The sequence below is a fragment of the Arvicanthis niloticus genome, chromosome 2 (assembly GCF_011762505.2).
Source record: "Arvicanthis niloticus isolate mArvNil1 chromosome 2, mArvNil1.pat.X, whole genome shotgun sequence".
NCBI lineage: Eukaryota > Metazoa > Chordata > Mammalia > Rodentia > Muridae > Arvicanthis > Arvicanthis niloticus.
Window position 1 is genome coordinate 9804722 of NC_047659.1, and position 24159 is coordinate 9828880.

At 50.3% G+C, this 24159-nt stretch overlaps 1 protein-coding gene across 1 annotated transcript in view; it reads left to right on the forward strand.

The window, feature by feature from the left end:
• Positions 1-6756: 6756 nt before the first annotated feature.
• Positions 6757-24159, forward strand: part of Eng (endoglin) — a 33120-nt gene continuing 15717 nt past the window's right edge. The window contains exons 1-2 of the mRNA XM_034493942.2: positions 6757-7170; positions 17754-17905. Of these exons, the coding sequence (XP_034349833.1) occupies positions 7104-7170; positions 17754-17905 (219 nt within the window). The 5' untranslated portion in view covers positions 6757-7103. The remainder of the gene's footprint in view (positions 7171-17753; positions 17906-24159) is intronic.

The window sequence follows — 24159 nt, forward strand, 5'->3', positions numbered from 1 at the left end:
TGGTTTGCAGAGAGAGTTTTGGGACAGCCAGGGCTATGCAGAGAAACTCTGTCTCAACATCCCGCACCCCAACCCACCCCCCGAGAAAAGTTTAAAAAGAAGAAAGGAAAGGAAAAGAAACATAGCCCTCAACTTCAGGAAACTTCTGCTTTTGATGGGAAAAGACAATATATCAGCCTAAAGGCCTGCTGTTCATGTGAGAGAGGCGTTTTATTTTTATGTGTAAGGGTGTTTTGCCTGTGTGTGTATCTGTGCATCGCAAACATGCCTGGTGTCTGAGGAGACCAGAAGAGGGCATAGGATTCCCGGAACGGGAGTGACAGATGGCTTTGAACTGCCATGTAGGTGGATGATGGGTCCTTTGGATGGGCAGCCATTGTTTTTAAAGGCTGAGCCACCAGGAGTGGCCATTTTAAAAGAAACAGTCGGGCTGGAGAGATGTCTCAGTGGTTAAGAGATGGCTGCTCTTCTGGAGGTCCTGAGTTCAATTCTTAGTATCCACATGGTGGCTCACAAACTTTTGTATCTCCAGTTCCAGTGGCATCCAATGGTGGTTCTCACTTCCTTGGGCACTGCATACATGTGATATCTATACAAATACATAGGCCCACACACATACATGTAAAATTAAATGTTAAAAGGGATGGTCAGAGGGAGCCTTGTTGACCAGGTGCTGTCTGAGAGGAGACTCAAGAGGGGAGAAAGCCTGGTGCTCTCTAGGGCCAAAAGGGCCTCTGGACAAGGGCCCGGAAGTAAGCATGGTCAAGAAACACTGGAGCCAGTGTCACTGGGGTGCCATGAGCAAGGGAGAAGAAGGGAAGGGTCCTCGTCCGCTATTTGAGAAGTCTTGGTTGTCATGGAGGGTCCGGGGCAGAGCAAGGTTACCACTGGATCCCACCGGAACAGGCTTCCTGCCCAGAGTGGAGAAAGGGCTGTGTCAAAGGAAGAAGAAAGCAGAACTTGGTGACATGACCTTGATATCCCCAGAGGGAACAGTTGCAGAGGGTTGGATGAGGCTTGCTAGGCCTTGGATGGAGTGACAGCCCAACGGTTGTACTGTGACAGAGAGTGATAGACTGAGGCAGGGCAGTTGATGAGACACCCTAGACAGACTAGACTAGAACACTGCAGTGGGTACAGGCAGTCAAAGGCATCCTGGAGCCCTGAGCTGTGAGGGTCCCGTGGGGAGGCTCGAGGGGCTGGTGTCCACCCGGCATGGAAAGCTCTTTGTGTGACAGTGCCACAATTTTCCAGCCCCAACCGGGGAAGCATGCAGAACAGTCCCTGTCAGATGACTGATTTGGGCTTGTTTTTTTTTTTTTTTTTTTTTTTGGAATAAAGCCTCATGTAATCTCGGCTAACCTGGTACTCTGTGTAGTTGAGGATGAACCTGAACTCCTGATCCTCCTGCCTCAATCTGCTGAGTGCTGGGACCACAAACGTGTGCTTCCTCAAATTGGCATCCTGTCACTGAGCTATACCTCAGATCCATTTGTAAAGCGTGTGTGTGTGTAAATGCCATGTCATCCATATGAGGATCAGAGGACAACTTGTAGGAGGTAGTTTATTCTGTCCACCATGTAGGTTCTGAGAATCAAATTCAGGCCATCTGGCTTGGTTGCAAGTGTCTTTACCCCTACTCCCCTTAATTTGGCTTTTCTTTTTTTCTCTTTTTAAAACTTGTTTTATTTTATATGATGTTTTTGTCTGTGTGTGTATATGCACCGTGTGTGTGTGTGTGTGTGTGTGTGTGTGTGTGTCTGTGTGTGTGGTGTCCAGGGGAGCCAGAAAAGGGTAGCAGATCCCTAGATCTGGAGTCACAAGTATCTGTGAGCCACTGGGAAGCAAACCAGGGCCCCTGCAGGAGTAGCAATGGCTCTTAGCCTCTGAGTCATCTCTCCACCTCTGGCTTGGCTTTTGGGGACAATATGCTGACTAGGCTGACCCTGAACTCATGGAGAACCACCTCTGTGTCTCAGTGCTAGATGACTGCAGGCCTGAGCCACTCAGCTGAGGGTCTGTCCTTGTAACTAGTTCCTAGAAGAGACTTGGCCCTCACCCCTCAGTTTAGGAAGAACCTGCCACACACACTGTGTGTCCCAGTCAGGACCTGTTGGTGGGCACCAAAGTCCAGTGGCTTTTGCAGGGTTAGGGCACCAACAAGTTCACAGAGGTCTATCCTTGTCCCCTCCTTACCTGAGCCCAAGTCCCCCAGGTGACTTGTCCCTTAGCTATGACATGATGTCACAGGTCACTGAGGAAATCTGATTTAGAAGTAAGAATGAACAACAAAGGAAAGGTGCAAAGGCGGGGAAGGGGTTCACAAGGGACCGGGGACAAATAAGGTGACATGGAATGTAGGGAGGAGACTAGGACAGAAGGTTCTAGAAACAAGGAAACACTGCCAGGTCCAACCCTGCACCTCTTCTGCGTCTCTCCAGCCCAGTGGCCTTGCATATCTGGGCCTTTCTCCCACCGTGAAATGAGGATGGTTTGTGAAGCAGCATTGGACACTAGGCCAGGTAAGTTCATGACTGAGGGATCCTTCCCATGTTTGTCTTGCTTTGTGAATCCCCATGGGCTAGCTTGGGCTAGCTGGCTGCCTTCCCATTGTGCAGGTAAAGACACTGAGGCTCCAGAAAGTCGAAAGGCCTTGCCTTAGTCTCTAAGGCTAGCATGGGGTATGGATACCCAGACTCTTGGCCCAACACTCTCTTCCCCATGCCCGAACAGATCTAGCCTTGCTGTTACTAACAGCCCCTGGCTGCAGGCCTGTACTGGAGACTCACCGCCGCCTTGGGGTCCTTAGGGGCTGCCTGACATTCCTTCAGTGGCCAGGGGCCAAGGTAGACGTGCTTTATCCTTTCCTGCTGCTCAGGCCTTCCTGGCCCCACCAGGAGAAGGATGGAGTCCACTGTGCAGGCCAGACACAGCCTGGCCAGGGGCCATATCTCTCCTGGAGTGTGCACAGGATTCACCAGAGAACATCTACATTGGGATTAGTGCCTCTGCAGGAAACAGATGGCAGGTTCCCAAGGGACCGCTTTGAGAGACTGTGGTGACCGGTGTAGTCACACAGGTGTGGTCAGGGTGCATGGAACTATCACCCTGTGCAGATGACTGCTTGGTCTGACCAGTGAAGCGAGGGGCCTAGTTCTTAGGCAGTATAGGATAGACCCTGGCTGGATTATGATCCTCAGGAAGAGACCACCAATGCAGGATCAGTTTTGGGGGGACAAAGCCAAAGGATACATCCTTCTCTCTTGCCCTGTCTGTCCCTCAGGAGCAGGGGAGTAGGAAAGCAGATATATCCCCAGCTGGAGAGAGCATGCTGGAAGCAAACCACGGCTTGCTCACATCTGTCCTTTGTTGCAAGGTGCTAAGATCACTGAGCTTCTAGGGACAGAAGAACCAGCACAGAACTAGTTTTTATCTACTACAGATAAGAAACAAGACAGTCTTCTCTGTGCCTCAGTTTCCCCATTCCCACAATCCTTAGTTCCACCTTGGCTTCCAGGGCATCTCGTGCTTTCTTTCAATGTTTCCCTTGCTGGGCATAGCTGTGCACTTCTGAAATCCCAGCACTTAGGAGTCTATGGCAGGGGGATTGCACATTGACATCTGATCCCAGCACTTAGGAATCTGCAGCAGGGGAATTGACTTTTCAACCTTTTTAGAAAAAGAAAAATATCTCAAGAAACATAGTCCCTTGACTCTGAAAGGACAAAGCAGCAGAGACCATCAAAGTCCCTGCCCTTCTGAGACATTTAGTGAAGTACACTGGGCATTGGGCCACCACCCAGACTGCTAATTGGCAGGGATGTCCTCTGTGCTCAAAACTTCCAGGCTGGAGGTTCTAGACCCTTCAGATCCCTTAGGGGGGTCTCTGCTCAGGGCCCCCTAAAGGCTACTGGTAAGCTTTTCCTCACCTAGTTCTTATCTTTTTAAAATTTTTAAGTTACATTTTATGTCTTTGCTTATTGTGTTTTTGTATGTGTATGTATGTGGACACACGTGTCATGGCACACATGTGGTGTTCAGAGGACAGCTTTGGGGAATCAGATCTCTTCTTTCTTCACATAGCCCCCAGAGGTCAAACACAAGCACTTTTATTCCCCGCACCATCTTGCTGGCCCCTCTTTCTTTTCCTTTTGGGTGTTTTCAGACAGGATCTTGCTATAGAGCCCTGCGCAGGCCTAGACCTTGTTGTATAGATCAAGCTGGCATTAGCTCTGTAGTTATCCTCCTGCTTCTGCCTGTGAGAAGCTGGGGTTGTAGGGAGTCCCGTTAGCTGCCACTCCACAGACCCTGCTTGTATCAGCCTGGAGCCTCTCGTTTTCTGGAGAATCTGGAGGTCATGATCTGAATGGAAACAGCTTGTGCTTCACAGAGATGGTTTGAAAAGAGTTTTTAAAAGGATCCTTGGGAACCAGGCATGGTGGTGCACTCCTTTAATCCCAGCACTTAGGAGGCTGAGGCAGGGAGAGCTCTATGAGTTTGAGGCCAGCCTGGTCTATGTAACTAGGCCAGCCAAAGCTACACAGTGAGACCCTGTTTCTTTTTCTTTTTTCTTTTCTTTTCTTTTTTTTTTTTTTTTTTTTTTTTTTGTTTGTTTGTTTGTTTTTCGAGACAGGGTTTCTCTGTGTAGCCCTGGCTGTCCTGGACCTCGCTCTGTAGACCAGACTGGCCTCGAACTCAGAAATCCGCCTGCCTCTGCCTCCCAAGTGCTGGGACTAAAGGCGTGCACCACCACTGCCCGGAGAGACCCTGTTTCAAAAAACAAAACAAACAGAAACAAAAACAAAAAAGGCTGGAATGTGACCAAACTTAGGCTAAGGCATGGACTTAGGAAGTACTGAGATCACCCTGGGACAACTAAGTGTGGAAAGATTAAGACGTCTGGAGAGGCAGACCAGTCCATCTCTGGAAGGGCCTGGAACACAAGGATTTTTTCCTGGGGTCCCAGAGGATCCCCTGCCTGTCATCTCACCCCGAGGTTCTCAGGTTTTGTACCAGTTGCCTCTTCTATCCACTCAGATCAGTTGGAGTGGCCCTCATGGACTTGAGGTGTCCTCTCTGGGTGTTCCTTATCACGCAGGCCTCCACCTGTGTAAAACAAAGCCTAGAGGAGCAGACCTCTAGTGACGACTTGATACTGATAAGGTGAACGCCCAGGGTGGGCCCTGGCGTGGAGCTTAGTCCCAGGGCTGACTGCTCCCCAAACAGATTCTGTTAGGGCACGTAGAGAGAGGCTCACAGCCATGTTACCACCATCCTGCCCTCTGGAGTCCTGGTGTCTACCTGCTATCTCCATGGCTGAAGGGGAAGGGCAGAGCCTGCCATCCCCAAGAGGCCTGGTGAGGTGAGGTCTCCCATACTTGCCTTGGATGAGAGCAAGCTGACCTTTCAGGCTGCCTTCAGGAGCCACACCCACCCTCTCTGACTCATGTCAGCCCCTACAGAGACAAACTGACAGCCTGGCCTGGTCACTGAGGCACAAAGACTGGAGAGCACCTGGAAGCCAGGCCTGAAACCCCAGCTCAAGGTTGTCTTTCAGGCTCTGCTTCTCAGTCTTCTCCCTCCTCAAGACAAATGACTCCCACTGACCCCAGGGATAAAGTTCTCATGGGTGGGGGGGTGGTCAGAGCTGGGCATCTTAACCTTCTCATACCCTTACTATTGCCCCACAATGATCCAGATACTACTTCAGTGCCTTAGTCTGTGCTTGGTCCTTTCCTTGCTGCATCTGGATTCCCCCAGTCTCCGATACCTCTGCAGGCAGCTCAGGTTTTCTTCTCCAAGCTTTCCTGGGCTTGACCCTAAATGCTACCCAGCAGCACAGTGGGTACATAGTATGTGTTTACTGTTTGCAAAACAAACATGGGCCTTTCTGGGCTTGTTGCCTTAGCTGAGGAACGGAGCTGGATTGGTAAGCAGCTCCTAGAGGCCTGGCCCAGGGCTCAGTGTTGCAGCGAGCTAGCATCTGGTCTTCAGAAATCTCCCAAGAGCCTGGGGAAGAGGACTGAGCTGGGCCCTGCGTTACAAACACTTAACTGAGATTAAGGACTCAATCCCATGGTTTACCTGGAAATAAATAAGGCAGCTCCAAACCCAGGGCTATCAGACTTTAGAAATGCCATGAAAGTCTGTGCCTGCCCCTCTTTGGAGACAGGGTATCACTATGTATAGCCCAGGCTGACCTGCAAGGCAAGTCATAGCTTTTCTGCCCTGGCCTGTAGGGGGCAGGAATTATAGGTGTATGCCACCAAAGACATCTGTGTTTTCCTTGCCTTTGGGGCTATGTGGGCCCTGACCATCTCCATGGGGACAGTCTCAGCTGCTCTACTGTGCTAACCCGGGAATGTGTTTTCTTTATGTTGGGCCTCAGTTTGCCTGTCTGTAATACAAAGGGTACAACCAAGAGCGATGCCTCTGAAAGTCTGTGTTGATGCTGGCGGGGACCAGCTAGAATCCTAGGTACCATCTTCCCAGAAGGCTGTCTCTGTTTTCTCATCTGTAGAATGGAACCAGACCTACCCAGGCTTCAACTAGATCTTGTCCCCTATAAGGCTGCTAGCCTTGGCAAGGGTAAATAGAGGGTGGGGTGCACGAGAGGTCTGCTGCCTGAGCCCTCCCATCACCCTGCCTCCCCCATCCCAGGGCCCCCCACCCAGCGACAAAGCCTGTGGCACTTCCTCTATTCGCCTGGCAGGCAGCCTGGCCCGGCCCCTTCTCTAAGGAAGCGCATTTCCTGCTTCTCTGGGCCGGGCTGGATGTGAGCTCCCTGCCCTGACAATCAGACCCCTGCCTTCATCTGTGTCCCTTCCCCAGGCCAGGACTGCCGACAGCTGCTGTCCAAAAGAGCCCAGTGTCTTTTCCCCACCACCCAGTCAGCTAGAGACCCCTGCCCTGCTGTGAGTCTCGAGCCCACTTCTCCTGACTTCTCCGCCGCCACCTCAGAAGGCTGGAGCAGGGACGTGGTCGCTCCGGCCGCCTGCTCCCTTCGGATCCCCGTGCGAACCCACGCAGGCCCCGGCGCCCACCAGCAGCCCTGCCTCTGGATACCGGATAAGACCCAGCGCACAGACTCCCGAGTGGACAGCATGGACCGTGGCATGCTCCCTCTGGCCATCACCCTGCCGTTGGTCATCTGTAGCTTCGTACCCACAAGTAAGTGTCCAGCACCCCTGTGTGGGGGCAAGCCCAGGCCAGACCCTGGGTATTCCAGGTCTTATTTCCCGTCCTGAGCTCTTAGCTGATGAAGCCATCCCCAGTGTATTAGGAGGTAGGAACGGGGATCACCAACTATTTCGGTTCGGTGGGAGTGAAAGATTTCACAAGATGCTAAACTTAAGCATTAAAAGTCTGCGGAGCTTCCTGCTATCCTTCCTGCCCTGTTCAACCATCAAGTAGGCCAGGAGCTAGAATGCTGTGCATCAGTGGGAGTATTCCCTGCCTTCTCTGAGCCTCGAGTTTGGGAAGGAGGATGCAGGAGTGAATTTAGGCGCTGGGTCCAACTTTGACCTCCTTGTTCCTAGTATGAGACCTTGAGTTCTCTGAGCAGAGGATGCTAATAGCAAAGACTGGTGGTGAGATCACTTGTCCCAAGTTTCTGTTTTACTAGCTTCAAGTTCTCTCAACATCCCGGGCTTTGCCCACTCCCGGAACCCCACAGAACCCACCATGGCCACATGCTCTGGCCTTCCTCTGTTCGCCTTTCGGAGAAGGGCGATCTTCTCAGCCAGGATGACTGTTGACAGTGATCTGAGGTGGGTCGGTGAGGAGCCTGGACCCCAGTCCTACTCACAATGGGTCTCAGCAGGGCCAGCTCCCCAGCCACCTCCCTAAGGATCCCTGCCTGCCCACCTGCAGATTCAGGGCCGTGTTTAAGGGTTGGGATGGGGAGGAAAGGGTGCGGGAAATGGTGGGGCCATCCCGGCACCCAAAGTCCATAAATGATGGGAAATCTGTCATCAACAGTTAACCGGAAATTAAGTCTGAGCAACACTGAAGGGCTTAACAGGGATTTGACTCAAGGCCCATGGCCCCCCCAGAACCCTTATTCTGACCACATGTGACTCTTCAAGATGGCTGCCACAAATTAGCCCATTTCCCAGAAGAGAAAATGAAGGCTCTAACCTTCCAAATCCACCTACACCAACAGAGCTTGACTCTAGCCTGGGACAGGATTCCAGGCCCTCTCCCCCTACCCCGGGCTTGGGGAGACCTGCCTTGTAGGATGGGAGGTGGGGTGTCAGTGTCTAGGTAACTGTCCAGATGACAGACAGGTCGATCGTGGTGGTACACATATTTCCTCAGAGCTGATTTCAGGTCACTAACCCTCAGTTCTTATTTGGAAATCAGCGTTCTGTGGCACACAACAATTGCCTCTCTGCCCTACAGAGCCAAGGGGGCCAGGTGCCCTCAAGGGTGTAGAGGATGGTAAAGTGGCTAAAATAATTAGGAAATATGAGTTCTGGTTGTGACTAGCTGGGCGTGTAGCTCTGTGGTAGAGCTCTTACCTGCCAAATAAGGTCCTGAATTAACAAAAAGTTACAGATGTACATATATATATATATACATATATATGCATCCAACCATCCATATATACATACATATGCATGTTTATATGTGTGTACATGCATCCATCCATCCATCCATATATACATATATACATACATATGCATGTTTATATGTGTGTACATGCATGCATACATACATACATACATACATTATTTATTTTCTTTCTTGAGACCAGGTCTCAGTATGTAGCCCTGGCTGGCCAGGGCACAGAATTTAGCACCTCAGTGGATGGGGTTGGGATGGAGGGCACAAAAAACCAGGCCCAGTCTCCCAGGGCATAACACAGCAGAATTTTCTAAAGCTGTAACTTGTGTGTAACGATTTACACTCACAACTCAACTTCAAGAGCCATCCCTAAGCCGAGTGCGGTGGTACCCAGCTGTAATTTCAGCACTTGGGAGGCTGAGGCTGTACTATCCACATAAGTTCTGGACCAGTTTAGATTATATGGTGGGTTCAAGGCCAGCCTGGACTACATAGTAAGATTCTATCTTTAAAAAAGTCAGCCCTAGAGAGTTACTTATCTACTGTAAGGACGTGGGGACCCCAGGTACCTGTAATAAACCCAGCAACCAGAGTCTACCCAAATGTCCGTCAGCAGGGGTCTCATTGAAGAAGTCATGTCACATAATGTCATCCAACAGCTACCACAAAACCAGTGGACCCACCCATCATGACACACAATGTATAGGACACATCACCGTACGGACTCTACACAGTGATCCATTTCTACTAAGAAAAAGCAGTGATGCAGTTTGCACAGAGAAAATTCTGGAAAGATGTCCACTCAGTGCGACTGTTCTTCAGTGTCTGATTTTCTCTAGAGTCTAGAGAAATCGAAAATGTGGATTACTTTTATTAGTTTACCTGTATGTTTGTTTTTGCCTGCATGAATGTTTGTGTGTCCAGGGAGGTACAGACAGTTGTGAGCCTCCAGGTTGGTGCCAGGAATCGAACCCAGGTCCTCTGGAAGAACAAGTGCTCTTAACCACTGAGCCAAATCCCTGGCCCTGGAATTCCTTTAAAGAACATGCACGTGGAGATTCTTAAAGAACAAGTTAACCGTGTGTTTGTTCCCCAAAGAAAACAGATGAATGAGGGGCACTGGGATATAGCTATGTGGCAAAGCCTTTACAGGCTTGAGGCTCTGTAAAGAAGAAAGCAGGAGGTGGGGGAAGGAGGAAGGCGTGGTGGAGACACCTGTAATACCAGCACTCAGGAGGTAGAGGCCGGATCAGAAAGTTGAGCTCAAGTCTAGCTCAAGACCAGACTGGACTAGATGAAGACCTGTCTTGAGAAAAAAACAGAATGGTGGGGGGGGGGGGGAGCAAGGGAATGGAGTGGGGGAGGTAAAAAGAGAGGGGACAAATTATTTTTAAAATCTTAGGTCCATGGGCCAACAAAACAGCTTAGCTTAGCGAATAAAGACCTGCTGCCAAGGCTAACAGCTTGAGTTTGATCCCCCAGAATCTACATGATGGAAAGAGAGAGCCTTGTGTTGTCCTCTGACCTTTGCATACTCTCGTGGACTTCTCTCTCTCTCTCTCTCTCTCTCTCTCTCTCTCTCTCTCTCTCTCTCCAGTTAAGGCTGGAATATCAGTGGCAGAGTATTTTTCTAGAATATTCTATGTTCAATCTTCAGTACTGCAGACAAACACTCCCAGTTCTGTTGGCATCTATAAACTGCCTCCTAGGTTTCACAAGGCATTCTGGTCCTGCAGATGAACACGTGAGAGTTTTGTGGACCCTTCTGAAGTGCCATATTATTTTCATGACATCATCTGGACTCTATCACTGTCTGTCTGCATTTCTGGAATATTCTGTCCCATCTGCGTGCCACCATTTGAATAGCAAGTCCCTTGTTGTTGAATATTTAAGTGTTTTCCCTTTTGTTCAAGTTTGATGTATGCACCAATCCCTGTATTTTGGCTTATGTCATTTGGAAGCTTCTAGCACTTGTGGCATGAGCCTGGTGACTGGGATTAGGCACCTGTGGTTGAGCCGTTTCCAAACTGCAGGTGTCATTAGCCTGTGGCTGGGGCGGAGCCTGACCTGAAGCCTCTTTATTGCTGAGTGGGAATCTTGGACTCAGTGCAGAAGGAGCTGGCGGCAAAGAGCAGAGAGAGAATCTATGGTTCCGAGGCCACATTCCAGAAGGAAAGGGAGATGAGCCAAGAACTGTGTTAGTCAGGACAGTGGCTCCCTGGGACCCATAGGGACATGGCCACTCCCCATGACCACTATGGGGACATTCTCCCTCCATACCCGGATTCAATTATTCACATTACAACTACCTGTAACTCCAGTTCCAGGGAATCCCATGTCCCTTGGCCACCACAGCCACACATCCGCGTAGCACACATAAATGCATGTAGGCATGCACACATACACGTGAATAATAAAATAAATCTTAAATAGTAAAGAAAAAAAGATTCTCTCTCACCTCAGCCAGAGAGACAGAGGGATGGAAGACTTGCTCTGTGTCACATGTGGGCCAGTGCTGGGACCTCGGGGGTCAGGCCCACTCTATTGCTCTGGGGTCCTCAGTCAGATCTGGCAGTTCTTAGCGACAGGCCCTGATTTCCACCCCTGGCTGTCTGCTCTAACCCAGTCTCCTCTCTGGGCCCTTTGGTGGCTAAGCACGGAAGACTTAGAAAGCTGGGGGCCCAGTTCTAAACTCTACCTCTGCCTCCAGACCAGATTTTGGGGCAGCAGTCCTGCAAGTTGGGGGGAGGGTGCTCATTCCAGAGTAAATTGGATTTAACACTGGTGTATAAGTGGGGTGATAAGTATGCCTGCTGACATTTATGGGGTGCTTGTTGTATACCAGCACTGGCACTGGTCTAGGCTGTTACCCTCTGTTGCAGATGAGGAGACTGGCATCTAGGAGATAAGAGACATTTTTAAGTGACACAGATTAGAGTAGATAGTTGGGGCCCCAAACCTTGGACCAGCCATTTCCATGAGCTACCTAAGGGGAGGGACAAGCATCTTCCTGAAGTTTGATCCCCTCATTTCAAAGACTTGGTCCCCGGTTCCAGCCCCAGAATGGCCTTCTGTCTTAGATGGGACACCACGTATACTCTCTATGTGTCCTGCCTTCTTGCCTTTACCTCAGATAGGACCTCAAGACATCTCTCAGATCCCAGAGGGAAACTGAGTCCCAGAACAGTAAGATGATTTGGCAGCAAGTTCAGATAAGCCTTAAAATTTATGGCACAAATTGTGTTCTGGCCCACCCCAGCCACACAAATGACAGGGACACGGCAAACTGCCTGTCCATGTGCTATCCTCTGGGAGTGCAGACACTTAGAAGAAGCTAAACAGATGTAGCCAAGTGTGGGTGCACTTGGAAGACTGAGGCAGGAGGATCAAGAATTCATGAAATTCTCCAGATCCATAGTCAATTTCAGGGCAGCCTAGGCTGCAGGAAACCCTGTCACACGAAACAGCCCAGCACTGGAGAGCTGGTTCGGGGCTTAGAGCATTTGGGGGACCAGAATCCAAATCACATAGCTCACAATTGCCTTTAACTCCAGCTCTAGGGGATCCAGTGCAGGCATCTGTACACACGCACACGCACACGCACACGCACACACACACACACACACAAATATTAAGTGAATCTTAAAAAGAGAAAACCAGAAGTTGGGAGATGGCTCAGTGGTTAATACACTTATTTTTGCAGAGGACCCAGGTTCTGTTCCCAGAATCCACACGGTGCCTCACAATCATCTGTAGCTCCAGTTCCAGGGTATCCGACTCCTGCTTCTGACCTCTTAGAGCACTGGGCATGGTTATGGTACACAGACAGACAGACAGACATACAGACAGATAGATAGACACACACATACACACATATATACATACAGAAATAAATACACACATACATGCATACATGCACACATACACACATACATGCATATATACACACATACAAATATATAAAATAGTCATACAGAAAAAAAAATAAATGCATGTGAAACAACACAACATGAACACAGGCCAGGCGTGGTGGCACACACCTCTAATGCTCAGCACATTTCTGTGAGACTGCCTGAGAAGTCAATGCGGTCAGCCCCAGCTGCAGATTGAGACCCTGCCGTTTGTTTGTTCTTTTTGAGACAGGGTTTCTCTGTGTAGCCCTGGCTGTCCTGGAACTCATTCGGTAGACCAGGCTGGCCTCGAACTCTGAGATTCACCTGCCTCTGCCTCCCGAATGAATGCTGGGATTAAAAGTGTGCTCCACTGCTCTCTGGCTAAGACCCGGTCATAAAATGTAAAAAACAGCGCTGGGGAGACAGTTCAGCTAGTAAAGCAATCGCCATGCAAACACTGAAGACCAACATTCAATGCCCAGAACTCATTCAGTAATAATGATAATAATAGTAACAGTAATAAATATAATAAAAACAACAACCGGGTGTGGTGCTGGGGAGAGCAGTTCACATGCTAATGAGGGGGAGACAGGAGGATCCCTGGGGCTCACTGGCTAGCCAGCCTAGTCTACCCAGTGAGCTCCAGTGTAGTGAAAGACCTTATCTCAATCAATAACGGGTGTGGTGCTGAGGACCCTGGGTTTAAGTAGCACATATGCACAGGCACACAAGTACACCCTCACACACTTACCCACGCACAAATGAGAAACAAATCCACCCACACCATGAAAATAGACAAAGACAGTAAAGTGCCACCTAAGCCTATTTCACTCTGAGACATCACCCCCACTCCCTCTTCTTTTGGGTTTTTGTTGTTGGTGGTGGTGGTTTTGGGGTTTTGTTGTTCTGTTTTGTTTCATTTTTTTGGCTTTTTTTTTTTTTTTTTTTTTTTGGTTTTTCGAGACAGGGTTTCTCTGTGTAGCCCTGACTGTCCTGGAACTCACTCTGTAGACCAGGCTGGCCTCGAACTCAGAAATCCGCCTGCCTCTGCCTCCCAAGTGCTGGGATTAAAGGCGTGCGCCATCACCGCCCGGCTTTTTTTGGCTTTTTTGAGACAGGGTTTCTCTGTGCAGCCCTGGCTGTCATGGAATTCACTTTGTAGACCAGGCTGGCCTCGAACCTCCCGAGTGCTGGGATTAAAGCTGAGTGTCGTCTCTACCATGGCCACCACCAGCATGCGGCTAGGGGTACCTGTTTCAAGAAGAGGCCAACAGTAGTTTTGACAGTTGAGACAAGTTGGTCGGGCTGTACTAAAGCGTGGTCACCGGGGTCTAGACAGACGACTCGGCAGCAGCCAGCACCTGCTGTTCTTGTAGAGGACCCAGATTTGGTTCCCAGCACCCACATGGCGGCTTACAACTGTCCATAGCTCCAGTTCTGGATGTTCCGACTCCCTTTTCTGCCCTCTGCGGGGTACTGTCTGCACACGATGTACATACACATGCAGGTACACACGCGTGCACATAAAACTAAAATAAATGCATCTTAGAGGATGGCCTTGGCCTGAGGAGGGGCAAAGGCAGGCAGGGTGTGTTTGGAGGAAATGCTCACCTCTGACTGGACAGACATAGTTGCCACAGCCGTTCCTGAGCAATCACCATGGCTTAGCGCTGTGCACGTGACCAGCTCTATGAAGGTGACAGGATTTTCACCTCCCCAGTGTACCACTCATAATTACAAGGCATGAAAAGGAGCCTGACGGGTGGCACAATTAGGATGGGAATTTGTGGAATTTGTCAACTTCTCCATCCTTTGACTTCACTTTAGACCGCAGCTTGTGAATTTGACTCTGTGGGTGTTGGAAAACTGGGGGAAAAGACACCCAAGAGGGGAGCTGTGTCTCACTGGTGACCTGGCTGGGGGATGGGACATCTATGAGGTTGTGATTGGACTCTGAAAACAGTAGAGGGTGCCTGAGTGTGTGGTGAGGCGGCTGAAGAGGACTTTTGTCAGAAAGCATCCTCGGTGTCACGGACGCTCATAGCACCCATGAACCAAGTACTTGCACATCAGAACTGACTTACAGACATGGGCACACTCTGAGCATCTGGATCTCCTAGGGAGGTTCTTTTGTTTTTTAAAAAGATTTATTTATGTATTTATTTAATGTATATGAATACACTGTAGCCGTCTTCAGACACACCAGAAGAGGGCATCAGATCCCATTACAGATGGTTGTGAGCCACCATGTGGTTGCTGGGAATTGAACTCAGGACCTCTGGAAGAGCAGCCATTGCTCTTAGCTGCTGAGCCATCTCTCCAGCCCCTAGGGAAATTTTTTAGCCTCCCTAACTACCTGTGAAATGGGCATAAGAACCACCCACTCTCCTCCAAGGGCTGCTGTAAGAATCCAAGGAATTTATTCATAGAAAGCCTCCAGACAGGGAACATGATGGGACCTTCCGTGTGGTTTTTGTGCTTACCGTTAAGGACAGTGAGGCCTTTATGACCAGGCCCTCGGGTCCCAGAGCAACTTGGTTTGATGGCCTCCAAGGGCTATTTGGGGTGGAATGGGGCTGGCTGTGTAAGGCTGGTGAGTGTGGGGTGAAGGAAGGGAGGGAGGAAGGTCCAGACTCTTCCTCAGGAGGTCAGGGTCACCCAGTTCTCCAAGGGTGACTTGTAGGCCCCCAGCGGCGCCTCCTCCAACAGTTCCCGGGAGGCCCCGACAGTTCCCTTGGTGCCAGGGGATTGTTTTCAGCTGGCCTGGGCCCGCCTTGGGCTGCTGGAGACAGGGTCAGGCGTCACACTCGCTCCTGTCTCCCCATTCTCGTCTGTGGGGTGGGGGCAACCAGTATTCGAAAAGGCCCCAAAATAAATGGGCCTCTTATCTGATCTCCCAGCCTGGCCTGTTATCTGATCATTACATAATGGCCAGGCCTATGGCCTCTCCTGCTGGCGCTGGCGCTGGCTGAAGGCTGGCCGGCTGGCCGGCGTGGAGGAGGTGGCCCCAGGCAGCCCGGCAATGCCAGAGGAACTGGGGTTCCTGGAAGTCTGGGGAGGGGGCAGGGAAAGTCTGAAGATTTGTAGGCCAGATCGTGGGTCATGTGGGGAGAGTAGGTAGAAACCCAGAGGGCAGCCATGTTTGTGTGTTGATGTAAGTATCCTGTCTCCTGGGGTTCCAGCCTCTCCTAGGTAGGAATGGGGATGGATCAGAAGGGAAACTGACTACAGGAGCTGGTACTAACCCTTCAGTCTGTTGGGGTGAGGGGAACCTCAGGATCTGCCCTGTCCTCAGCTTGCCCTTGCAAACGCAGTCAAGAAAACTACAGAAAAGGACCACATGCCCTGCCTCACAAAGGGTTTCCAACAACCTGCAGGGTCGTGTGCTTTCTCTTCCTATCCCCATTGTACAGACCAGGAAACTAAAGCTCCAAGTGCTGAAATCATCCCCCCAAACCACACAGCTAGGCAGAATTGGATGTTGGACCAGGCTCCCTGGAACTTGCTTTGAACCAAAATACTGTATTGCCCAAACACACAGATGTCTCTTGCACGTTGCTATAGGGACTAGAGAAATGGCCGTTGAGGTTTGTGTTCTTTCAGCAGCAGCAGATGCCTGCCCTTATTCTCTTCCCAAGATGGGGATGAGGAAGAGTGTGGGCAGGGTGTGAGGCAGCCATCTTACCTCCTTCTCTGACCTCAGTGGCTTTGGGCCCAACAAGCTAGCTACAAAGGTGGGGGAGAAGGCCGGACAGGCCACAGGCGCCTGGGGTTCAGGAAGAGCCAGCCTGCCCCCCATCCTCAGCACTGTCGTCAGCTGGACATGAAGCCTGGCCCTCCTCACCCATCTTTGATCTCCAAGAAAACAGGAAGTGAACACGACAAGATGGAGACATAAACTTCCAAACAGCCTCCCCTTCTCTGTCCCTCCTCCACAGCCCCCCTTCCCCTCAGCACATTCCTTAGGACGAGGTGTAGGGGCCTCATTTCCTCTTCCTCCTCTGCTGGGTCAGGGTGAAATTCCATTCCTCTCCCTTGGGACCCGTGTTTCCGGGCCGCCCTGTGGCAGGCTGTGAGGCCTACTCCACCTCACCGCCTTCAACCTGGGCTACTCCTCCTGAGGCAGGAAATTCCCTCAGAAAACGGCCTCTTAGGAATGGACACCTTGAGGTCTGAAGAGGGAAACTGTTTTTCTAACTCAACATCCTCCTGCCTCATACACACACATCTTCCTTTGGATTTAATTGACCTTAAGACTTGGGGTCCACTATGGGTCCTGCCCCTTGGGTCACCCTGACACTAGTAGCTAGCCAGGCAGTGGTGGCACTTGTCTTTAACCCCAGCACTAGGGAGGTAGAGACAGGCCATCTCTGTGAGTTCAAGGCCAGACTGGTCTACAGAATGAGTTCTAGGCCAGCTATGAATAAATACACAGTGAGACCTTGTCAAAAAAAAAAAAAAAAAAGAACAAAATCAAACAATACTTCTGAAAATTAGTTAAAATTTAATTTCAGGCAAAATGTTTTTGTAATATAAGAAGTATATAATTATATATTTGAAATCTTATCTTGAAAAATGATTCATGTTTATCTGAAGTTCAGACTTACTAGTACCCTGACTCTTACCTTCCAACATTATACGTAGTAACACTACAACACTAGGAGAGACTTTCTCCAGCTGTGCCTCAGTTTCCCCATCTGTGGAAAGTATGAAATGATATCTACCATGTAGTGTTGCTATGAAGATATCATGATGCCTTGAGCTCTGAGCTCATACCCAGTACCCAGGAATGTTCAGAAACTGAATGTGGTTGTACCCAGGCATGGTGGCTCACACCTGTGAATGCCAGAATTTGGGAAGCAGAGGCTGGAAGATCAGAAGGTCAAGACCATCCCTGGCTACATGGCAAACTTGAAGCCAGCCTGGGCTACCACAAACTCTGTCTCCAAATAACAACAACGACAATAACAACAACAATGATTCTTTTTTGTTTGTTTGGTTTGGTTTTTGGTTTTTCAAGACAGGGTTTTTCTGTGTAGTCCTGGCTGTCCTGGAACTCACTCTGTAGACCAGGCTGGCCTCGAACTCAGAAATCCACCTGGCTCTGCCTCCCAAGTGCTGGGATTAAAGGCGTGCGCCACCACCACCCGGCAACAACAATGATTCTTAAAGAGAATAAGAATATAATTAGTAATTTTTCCTTCTAGCGCTGGGGATTGCCTTGCCCACGCTCAACAAACCTTCCCGCCCCATCTTCTTACCTAACCTGCTTTTCCACTGTGCTTTCTGCAGGTCTTGCAGAAAGAGTTGCTTGTGATCTACAGCCTGTGGACCCCACGAGGGGTGAGGTGACGTATACCACCAGCCAGGTCTCTGAAGGCTGTGTAGCTCAGGTTGCCAATGCTGTGCACGAAGTCCACGTTCTCTTCCTGGATTTTCCCAATGTGAGTACCTCAGGCAGGTTTGGCGGGATCCTTTAGGAATCAGAGGAGGTGGGGTGAAGGGTGTCTTCTTGTGGCTTTACTAGAGCCTCAGCCAGGAGACTGATGGGCAGGTCCTGGGAGGGCCCATAAGAGGTGGCCTTTGGTAGAAGGGGTGATATTCTGGAGAGCATCACAAGAGTCAGCTGAAGGGCAGGTGAAGTGGCTCATGGGTGAGGGAGCTTGTGGCTCACTGGGTGAGGGTACTCTCTGCCATGTGTGATGAACTGAGTTCAATTCTCTGAACCTACAACTTCCTCAACTTGCTCTCTGACTTCTAATACACCTGAGTGTACACATGCGTGCTTGTGCACGCACGCCCGCACAGACACACACACACACACACTTTTGTTTTTCAAGACAAGGTTTTTCTGTGTAGCCCTGGCTGTCCTGAAACTCACTTTGTAGACCAGACTGGCCTTGAACTCACAGAGATCTGCCTGCCCCTGCCTCCAGAGCGCTGGGATTAAAGGCGTGAGTTACCATGCCTGGAAAACAGTCTACCAACTGAGCTGTATCCCTAGCCATGGATATAGACATGGAAGGCTTAGAGCTACTATTATCTCATTTCTTGGAGGAGGAAACTGAGTCTGGCCTTGAGAAATAAAGCATGAACTGAAGGCCAGAGGGCATACCAGAATCCTGGGGACCTCAGACCCAAGTTCAGGTTCATTGGCCTGCCTGGGCTGGACTGCTGATGTGGACTAAGGCCACAAGAATGAGTTAGGAGCATGGGGTACATTTGTGGCCAACCTGCCCCTAAAACTGTTGAGTTGCTTTGCATTTTGTGTAGTGATAAGAAGGTGCCCAGACCACCAATATCAGGGAACCCTGCTTGCCACAAGGACTGTGGGCTTTGATAATCCCCAAGGTACAGATAGCACCAAATACATTTTATTTGGCTTTCATAAGCATTGCAATTGTTTTTCAAGTCAGTAATGGTATGAAAAAATAAGAAGCTTTTCTGAAAGTTTATTTTGTCTGTTCTGAGGTTTAGGGCCTTGCACCTGTTCTGGGTGATTGGCTTCCCCTGACAGCAAAGCCAGGCAGAGGATGGCCCCAGCCGGACAGCCAGGTCTCTGGGACACAGCCGGGTAGACAGCTCCAGCCAGGACACAGGAGGCTAGTGTTTCGGCAGGTGGTCCAGGCAGGACACTTCAGCTGCTAACTGCTTAGGCAGGGTTTCCTGGAGGAGGTGACAACACAGAGGAGTTGGGACCTCCCAAGTGCAGTAGACATCGGGCACAGCAAGGGAGAGGGTGTGAGCAGAGCGGGGGTGGGGGGGGGAGCTGCCCACTCAGATTCTGATAAGACCTTGAGGCTCACCTAGGAGCAGAACTGGGGAGACAGTTATTGGGAACTTGTTTTTTCGAGACAGGGTTTCTCTGTGTAGCCCTGGCTGTCCTGGAACTCACTCTGTAGACCAGGCTGGCCTCAAACTCAGAAATCTGCCTGCCTCTACCTCCCAAGTGCTGGGATTAAAGGCGTGCGCCACCACTGCCCAGTGGGAACTTGGTTTTTATCTATGAGTAATGGTGACCACTGAAGGATTTTTAGGGCTGTGTTGGGTGGGGTGCCACAGTAACTCATGGCATAGTCCAAGGACTCCAGTGTAGCCCTCTGCCCCTTCCAGAGACAGCTATAGATCATGTGACTTTTTATTTTTATCTTTATATATTTTTTTTAATTTTTTGGTGTTTTTGAGACAGGGTTTCTCTGTGTAGCCCTGGCTGTTTTGGAACTCACAGAGATCTACCTGCCTCTGCCTGCCTCTGCCTCCCGAGCACTGGGATCAAAGGCTCACAGAGCTGCTGCCACCTCACCTACCAACTGACTTGTGACTTCTAACCCACCAGGCCAGGCTTCCAGCCCTAGAACTCAGAGGCTTGCCCAAGAATTATGAAATTATGGAATCTGGTCCAGGCCTTGGCCTATTCCGAATAATTAATATATTCCACAAACGAATGCATGTTTGTATAATGACTACGTTTAAACGTGACCATGATCCATTGTTTAGGAGCACAGCTTGTAGTCAGGCACTGCAGTATGAGACTGAAATCCTAATTACTCAAGAGGCTGAAGCAGGAGAATAGCTTGTAAAACTACAAGTTTTAGGTCATCCTGGGCAACACAGTGAGAGTTTGCTCAAAAAACAAACCAAGGAAAAAGAATGCAGATTCTGGAGCCAGTCAGTCCTCATCTGAACTTCAGCTAATCTCACGTCACATCGCTTTGTTGGCAAAGCTGTCTGAACCTTGGTCTTCCCACGGGAAACATGGAGACTGATAATCATTCTCCCACCTCTCAGGTTACAGTGAGATTCCAGGATAAGGCAGGCAGAACACAGAACACAGAACCTGCCCATAGACAAAGCTCTTGTTTGGCAGCTGTAAGTTTTGTCATTTTTTTTTCTGGACTCCATTTTTCCATCTATAAATACTTGGACATAACCAGTTTCCGAACATCTCCCATTTAGATTAGTCCTTAAACTTCATATTAGTTCAATCCCTATGGAGAACGAGAGGCAGAGACCGAAGATCCATTTTCAGGCAGGCTAACGGAGGCTGAGTCTGGTGAGTTCCTGGCCTATCTGTCTGTGATCCTGCTCAGTCTTGGTGCTGTGACCACCACGGAGTCCGTGGCCTGCCTAGAACTAACTTTCCTTCCTGATAGTCTCCAAGAACGGGGTCCATGCCACAGTCCCTTGCCACCAGCTCTACCCGGGCGCTTGCTGTGGTCAAGGGAACAAATAGAAATTAAAGTTGAGCCACTCACAGGCCAAGCATCGACATGATTGACTGATGACGTTAGCCATGTTGGGGAGGATGAGAGGCTGTGGGTAACGGGGGGATACTCACCAAGTGTATAGGAAGGGATTTGGGGGCTGCACATGGAGCCCAGTTGTTAGGGTGCTTGTCCACCATGAGGCTGTGGGTTTGATCCCCAACATCTCATAAACAAGGAGAACCTCAGCACCTGAGAGGCAGATGCAGAAGCAGATATAGAGCAGATGCAGAAGCAGATATAGAAGTTCCAGGTCAGGCTACAGCGATGGCTCAGCAGCAGAGAACACTTGCTGCCCTTTCAGAAAACCCACGTTCTGTTCCCAGCACCCACACCAGGCAACTCACAACCGCCTGTAACTCCAACTCCAGAGGTCCCAGCACCCTCTTCTGGCTTCTATGGGCACCCTCATACAGACACATACACATAGTTAAGAATAATTGTTTTTACGTTCAAGATAGCATGGCACGAGCAAAGGCCTACAGGCCACATGCGTGGGCAAACAGGCCTAGAGGGGGTGGCACTGCCTCTCCTGACCTTTGGCCTCCTTTGTCAGCCCCTGGCACAGAAAAATGGCTTTCTTGAGCATTCCCACATGGCTTTAGAACCCTCAGATTCTCTGTGTGTGGGTGGCAGATGAGAAGCAAAGTGGCATTTGAGGTGTGTGTCTGTATCTTTCTGTCTGTCTGTCTGTCTGCCTGCCTGCCTGTCTGTCTGTCTCTCTCTCTCTCTCTCTCTCTCTCTCTCTCTCTCTCTCTCTCTCTGTGTGTGTGTGTGTGTGTGTGTGTGTGTGTGTGTGTGTGTGTGTGTTGACGAAGTCTGTAGACAAACCAGGGGCTGCTCAGGCAGGGGTTATCTCACTGGGTCCCCAAAGGACAGGCCGGAGCCTGGATTCCGGGAGGGGCCTAGGGTCACATCCTGACCTTTAAGACAGGAACAGGCCTGGTGCCTCAGCGATTCCCATCAGGCTGACTCCACTGTTCTGCTGTCCCAGACCTAGGCAGCCAAGCTTAGTTGGCTGCTGATTTGCCTCCCCCCCTCCCCCGCCGAAAACTCAGGGAGCTCCTTCCTCAAGATAGGAGCCAGCCAGGCTCTGACTCATGCCTAGCCAGAGGGGGCGGGCAGTGCTGCTGAGGCAGAAAGGGAGCCAGGGGAACCTCCACCGGTCTCCCCTAGGCTATCATGGGAGACCATGAGGGGCTGGAGAAGGTAGGATGGCCCTTAGAAGTAATACCACACTGAACAGCCTCTCTGTCACCCATTTCCTGTGGCACCTTTGCTCCACAGTGGGGAACCTGCAGCGTTGGTGGAATGAACCTGGAATCCTCTGACACTGCAGAGCTCGCTCAGGGAGCCCAGGACCCCCATCTCTGAGCCCCTTCCTCAGGCTGCAGGGCTGTGGCTCATATTATAGGCTCCAAAAAAAGGACCTTGCTGGGCTGATGTGAGTTCTTCTCTACCTGAAGAATAGCAGAGCTGGCTCTGGGGCAGGCAGCCCAGAGGATCCTGGGCTGGGTGAGCACCCTCACTTTGCTATCAGAAGCAGGCTTACAGGCATGTGCCACTGTATGCAGCTCAAACACAATCTCTTAAAAAATATTTTCAGGCTGGACATGGTAGTTAGTACATCTCCTCAGTCCCGGCAATTGGGAAGCAGAAACTTGAGGCCAGCAAGGTCTACACAGTGAATTCCAAGCCAGTCATAGCTATACAGTGAGACTTTATCTCAAAAAAGGAAAAAAATAAAACCAGACTAGGGTTGGAGAGATGGGTCAGCCCTCGAGAGCACACCCTGCTTTTGTAAGGATCCCACTTTGATTCCCAGCACCCACGTTAGGTAGCTGTGAGCCAGGGATCTGACTCCCTATTCTGTCATCTGCACACACATGCACACCATACACACACACACACACATACACACAAACTGAAAATATTTCACTCAGGAGTCAGTCATGATGCCACATACCTGTGACCCCAATATTCAAAGACTGAAGATGTTAACTTTGAGGCCAGACCTGTACACAATGAGATCTTGTCTCAAAATGAGGTGGTGGCACATCCCTTTGCTATGCAGAGAAACCCTGTCTCAAAAAGCCATTAATAATAATAATAATAATAATAATAATAATAATGATAATAATAATGGCCAACTGCATTGTCACATTCCTGCTTCCCAATTCCTTTGGAAGTTGAGGCAGGAGAATCACTTGAGTGCAAGGCAAAGTCCCTCCCATCTCTTACAATGCAAATAAAGAATCCCGTCTGTGTTAGTAGAATCTACCAGTGAACCCAGAGGGGCCAAGCTGGGTACCGGACAACCAGCTATGAGGCCAGCCCCCAGCATCGTCACATGCACATGAGCAGGTAGACTGTCTAGCTCCCGCTCCAGGACTGGGAACCGAGGCCCAGAGAGGAAGACTGAACATCCAGAGTCTCAGAGCCACGTTTAATTCAGGTCTGTCTGGCTCTGAACTGTTTCCCCCGACACTCTTCCTGTGTGCACTGTCGCAGTCTGCTAAGGCAGACCTGGACCTTCTCTGCGCTGGCCCTGGGAGGGTGGGGGCTGCAGGCGGACCCAAGGCTCCACTCCTAGAAGAATTGCTGGAAATGGTTTTCTATAAGTGGCCACTAATACTCAGGGCCTCTTCACCGAAATCCCCCTTTCCCGACACCAACCACTGGGCTAACAATGGCATCTGAGGGACAACTGGTACAAAAATAGCAACTGGTCTCCTACCCACCCACTCAGGGAGGGAGTTGGGCAGGCCCGTGCTGGCAGGCCTGAGGACAAGGAACTGGCACATACGTCATCCTTGCTGGGCCTCCACATGCCCAGGAGCCCATCCTGAAGATGGGCAGCCCAGACTGTGGGCAGACAGACCCTTCCTTTACCTCTCAGGGGACGAAAGAGGGAAATCAGCATGCGTGCAAATGGCTGGCATGGTGAGTCAGGGTGGAGGGAAGGGAAGTGTTTACTGTGGAAACCCTGGCTGAGTGTTTCTGGTAACTGGTAGGCATCAGCTAGGTCTGGGAGCACAGCGCCCCCAGGAGCACTGCTTTCCAGCCTCCCCATGTCTCACACTGCTCACTCTGCTGCCTCAGTTTCTCTCAGTCCCTTCCTCTGTACAGAAGACCGTGGTGACAATGGAGTGGGTGTTTGCTTTACGAATCAGGAAGAATTGTTGAAACTTGTCACAAGCATCCCGAAGCCCCAGCCTCCTGACCCGTGGTCCCCCACAACATGACCGTGACCTGACCTCCGATTCATTTTCTTCACTTCCTCTATCCAGGGCCCCTCCTGATTTTGGCTTCCAGCCCCTTCCTGCTCCCATTTCACAGATGGGTAAAAGGAGGCACCAAGGGATATGAGCTATGGTCAAGTAGCTGCAGGGTTCATGTCTAGGGTACTTTCCTTCTGCTCATAGTTCCAGCTG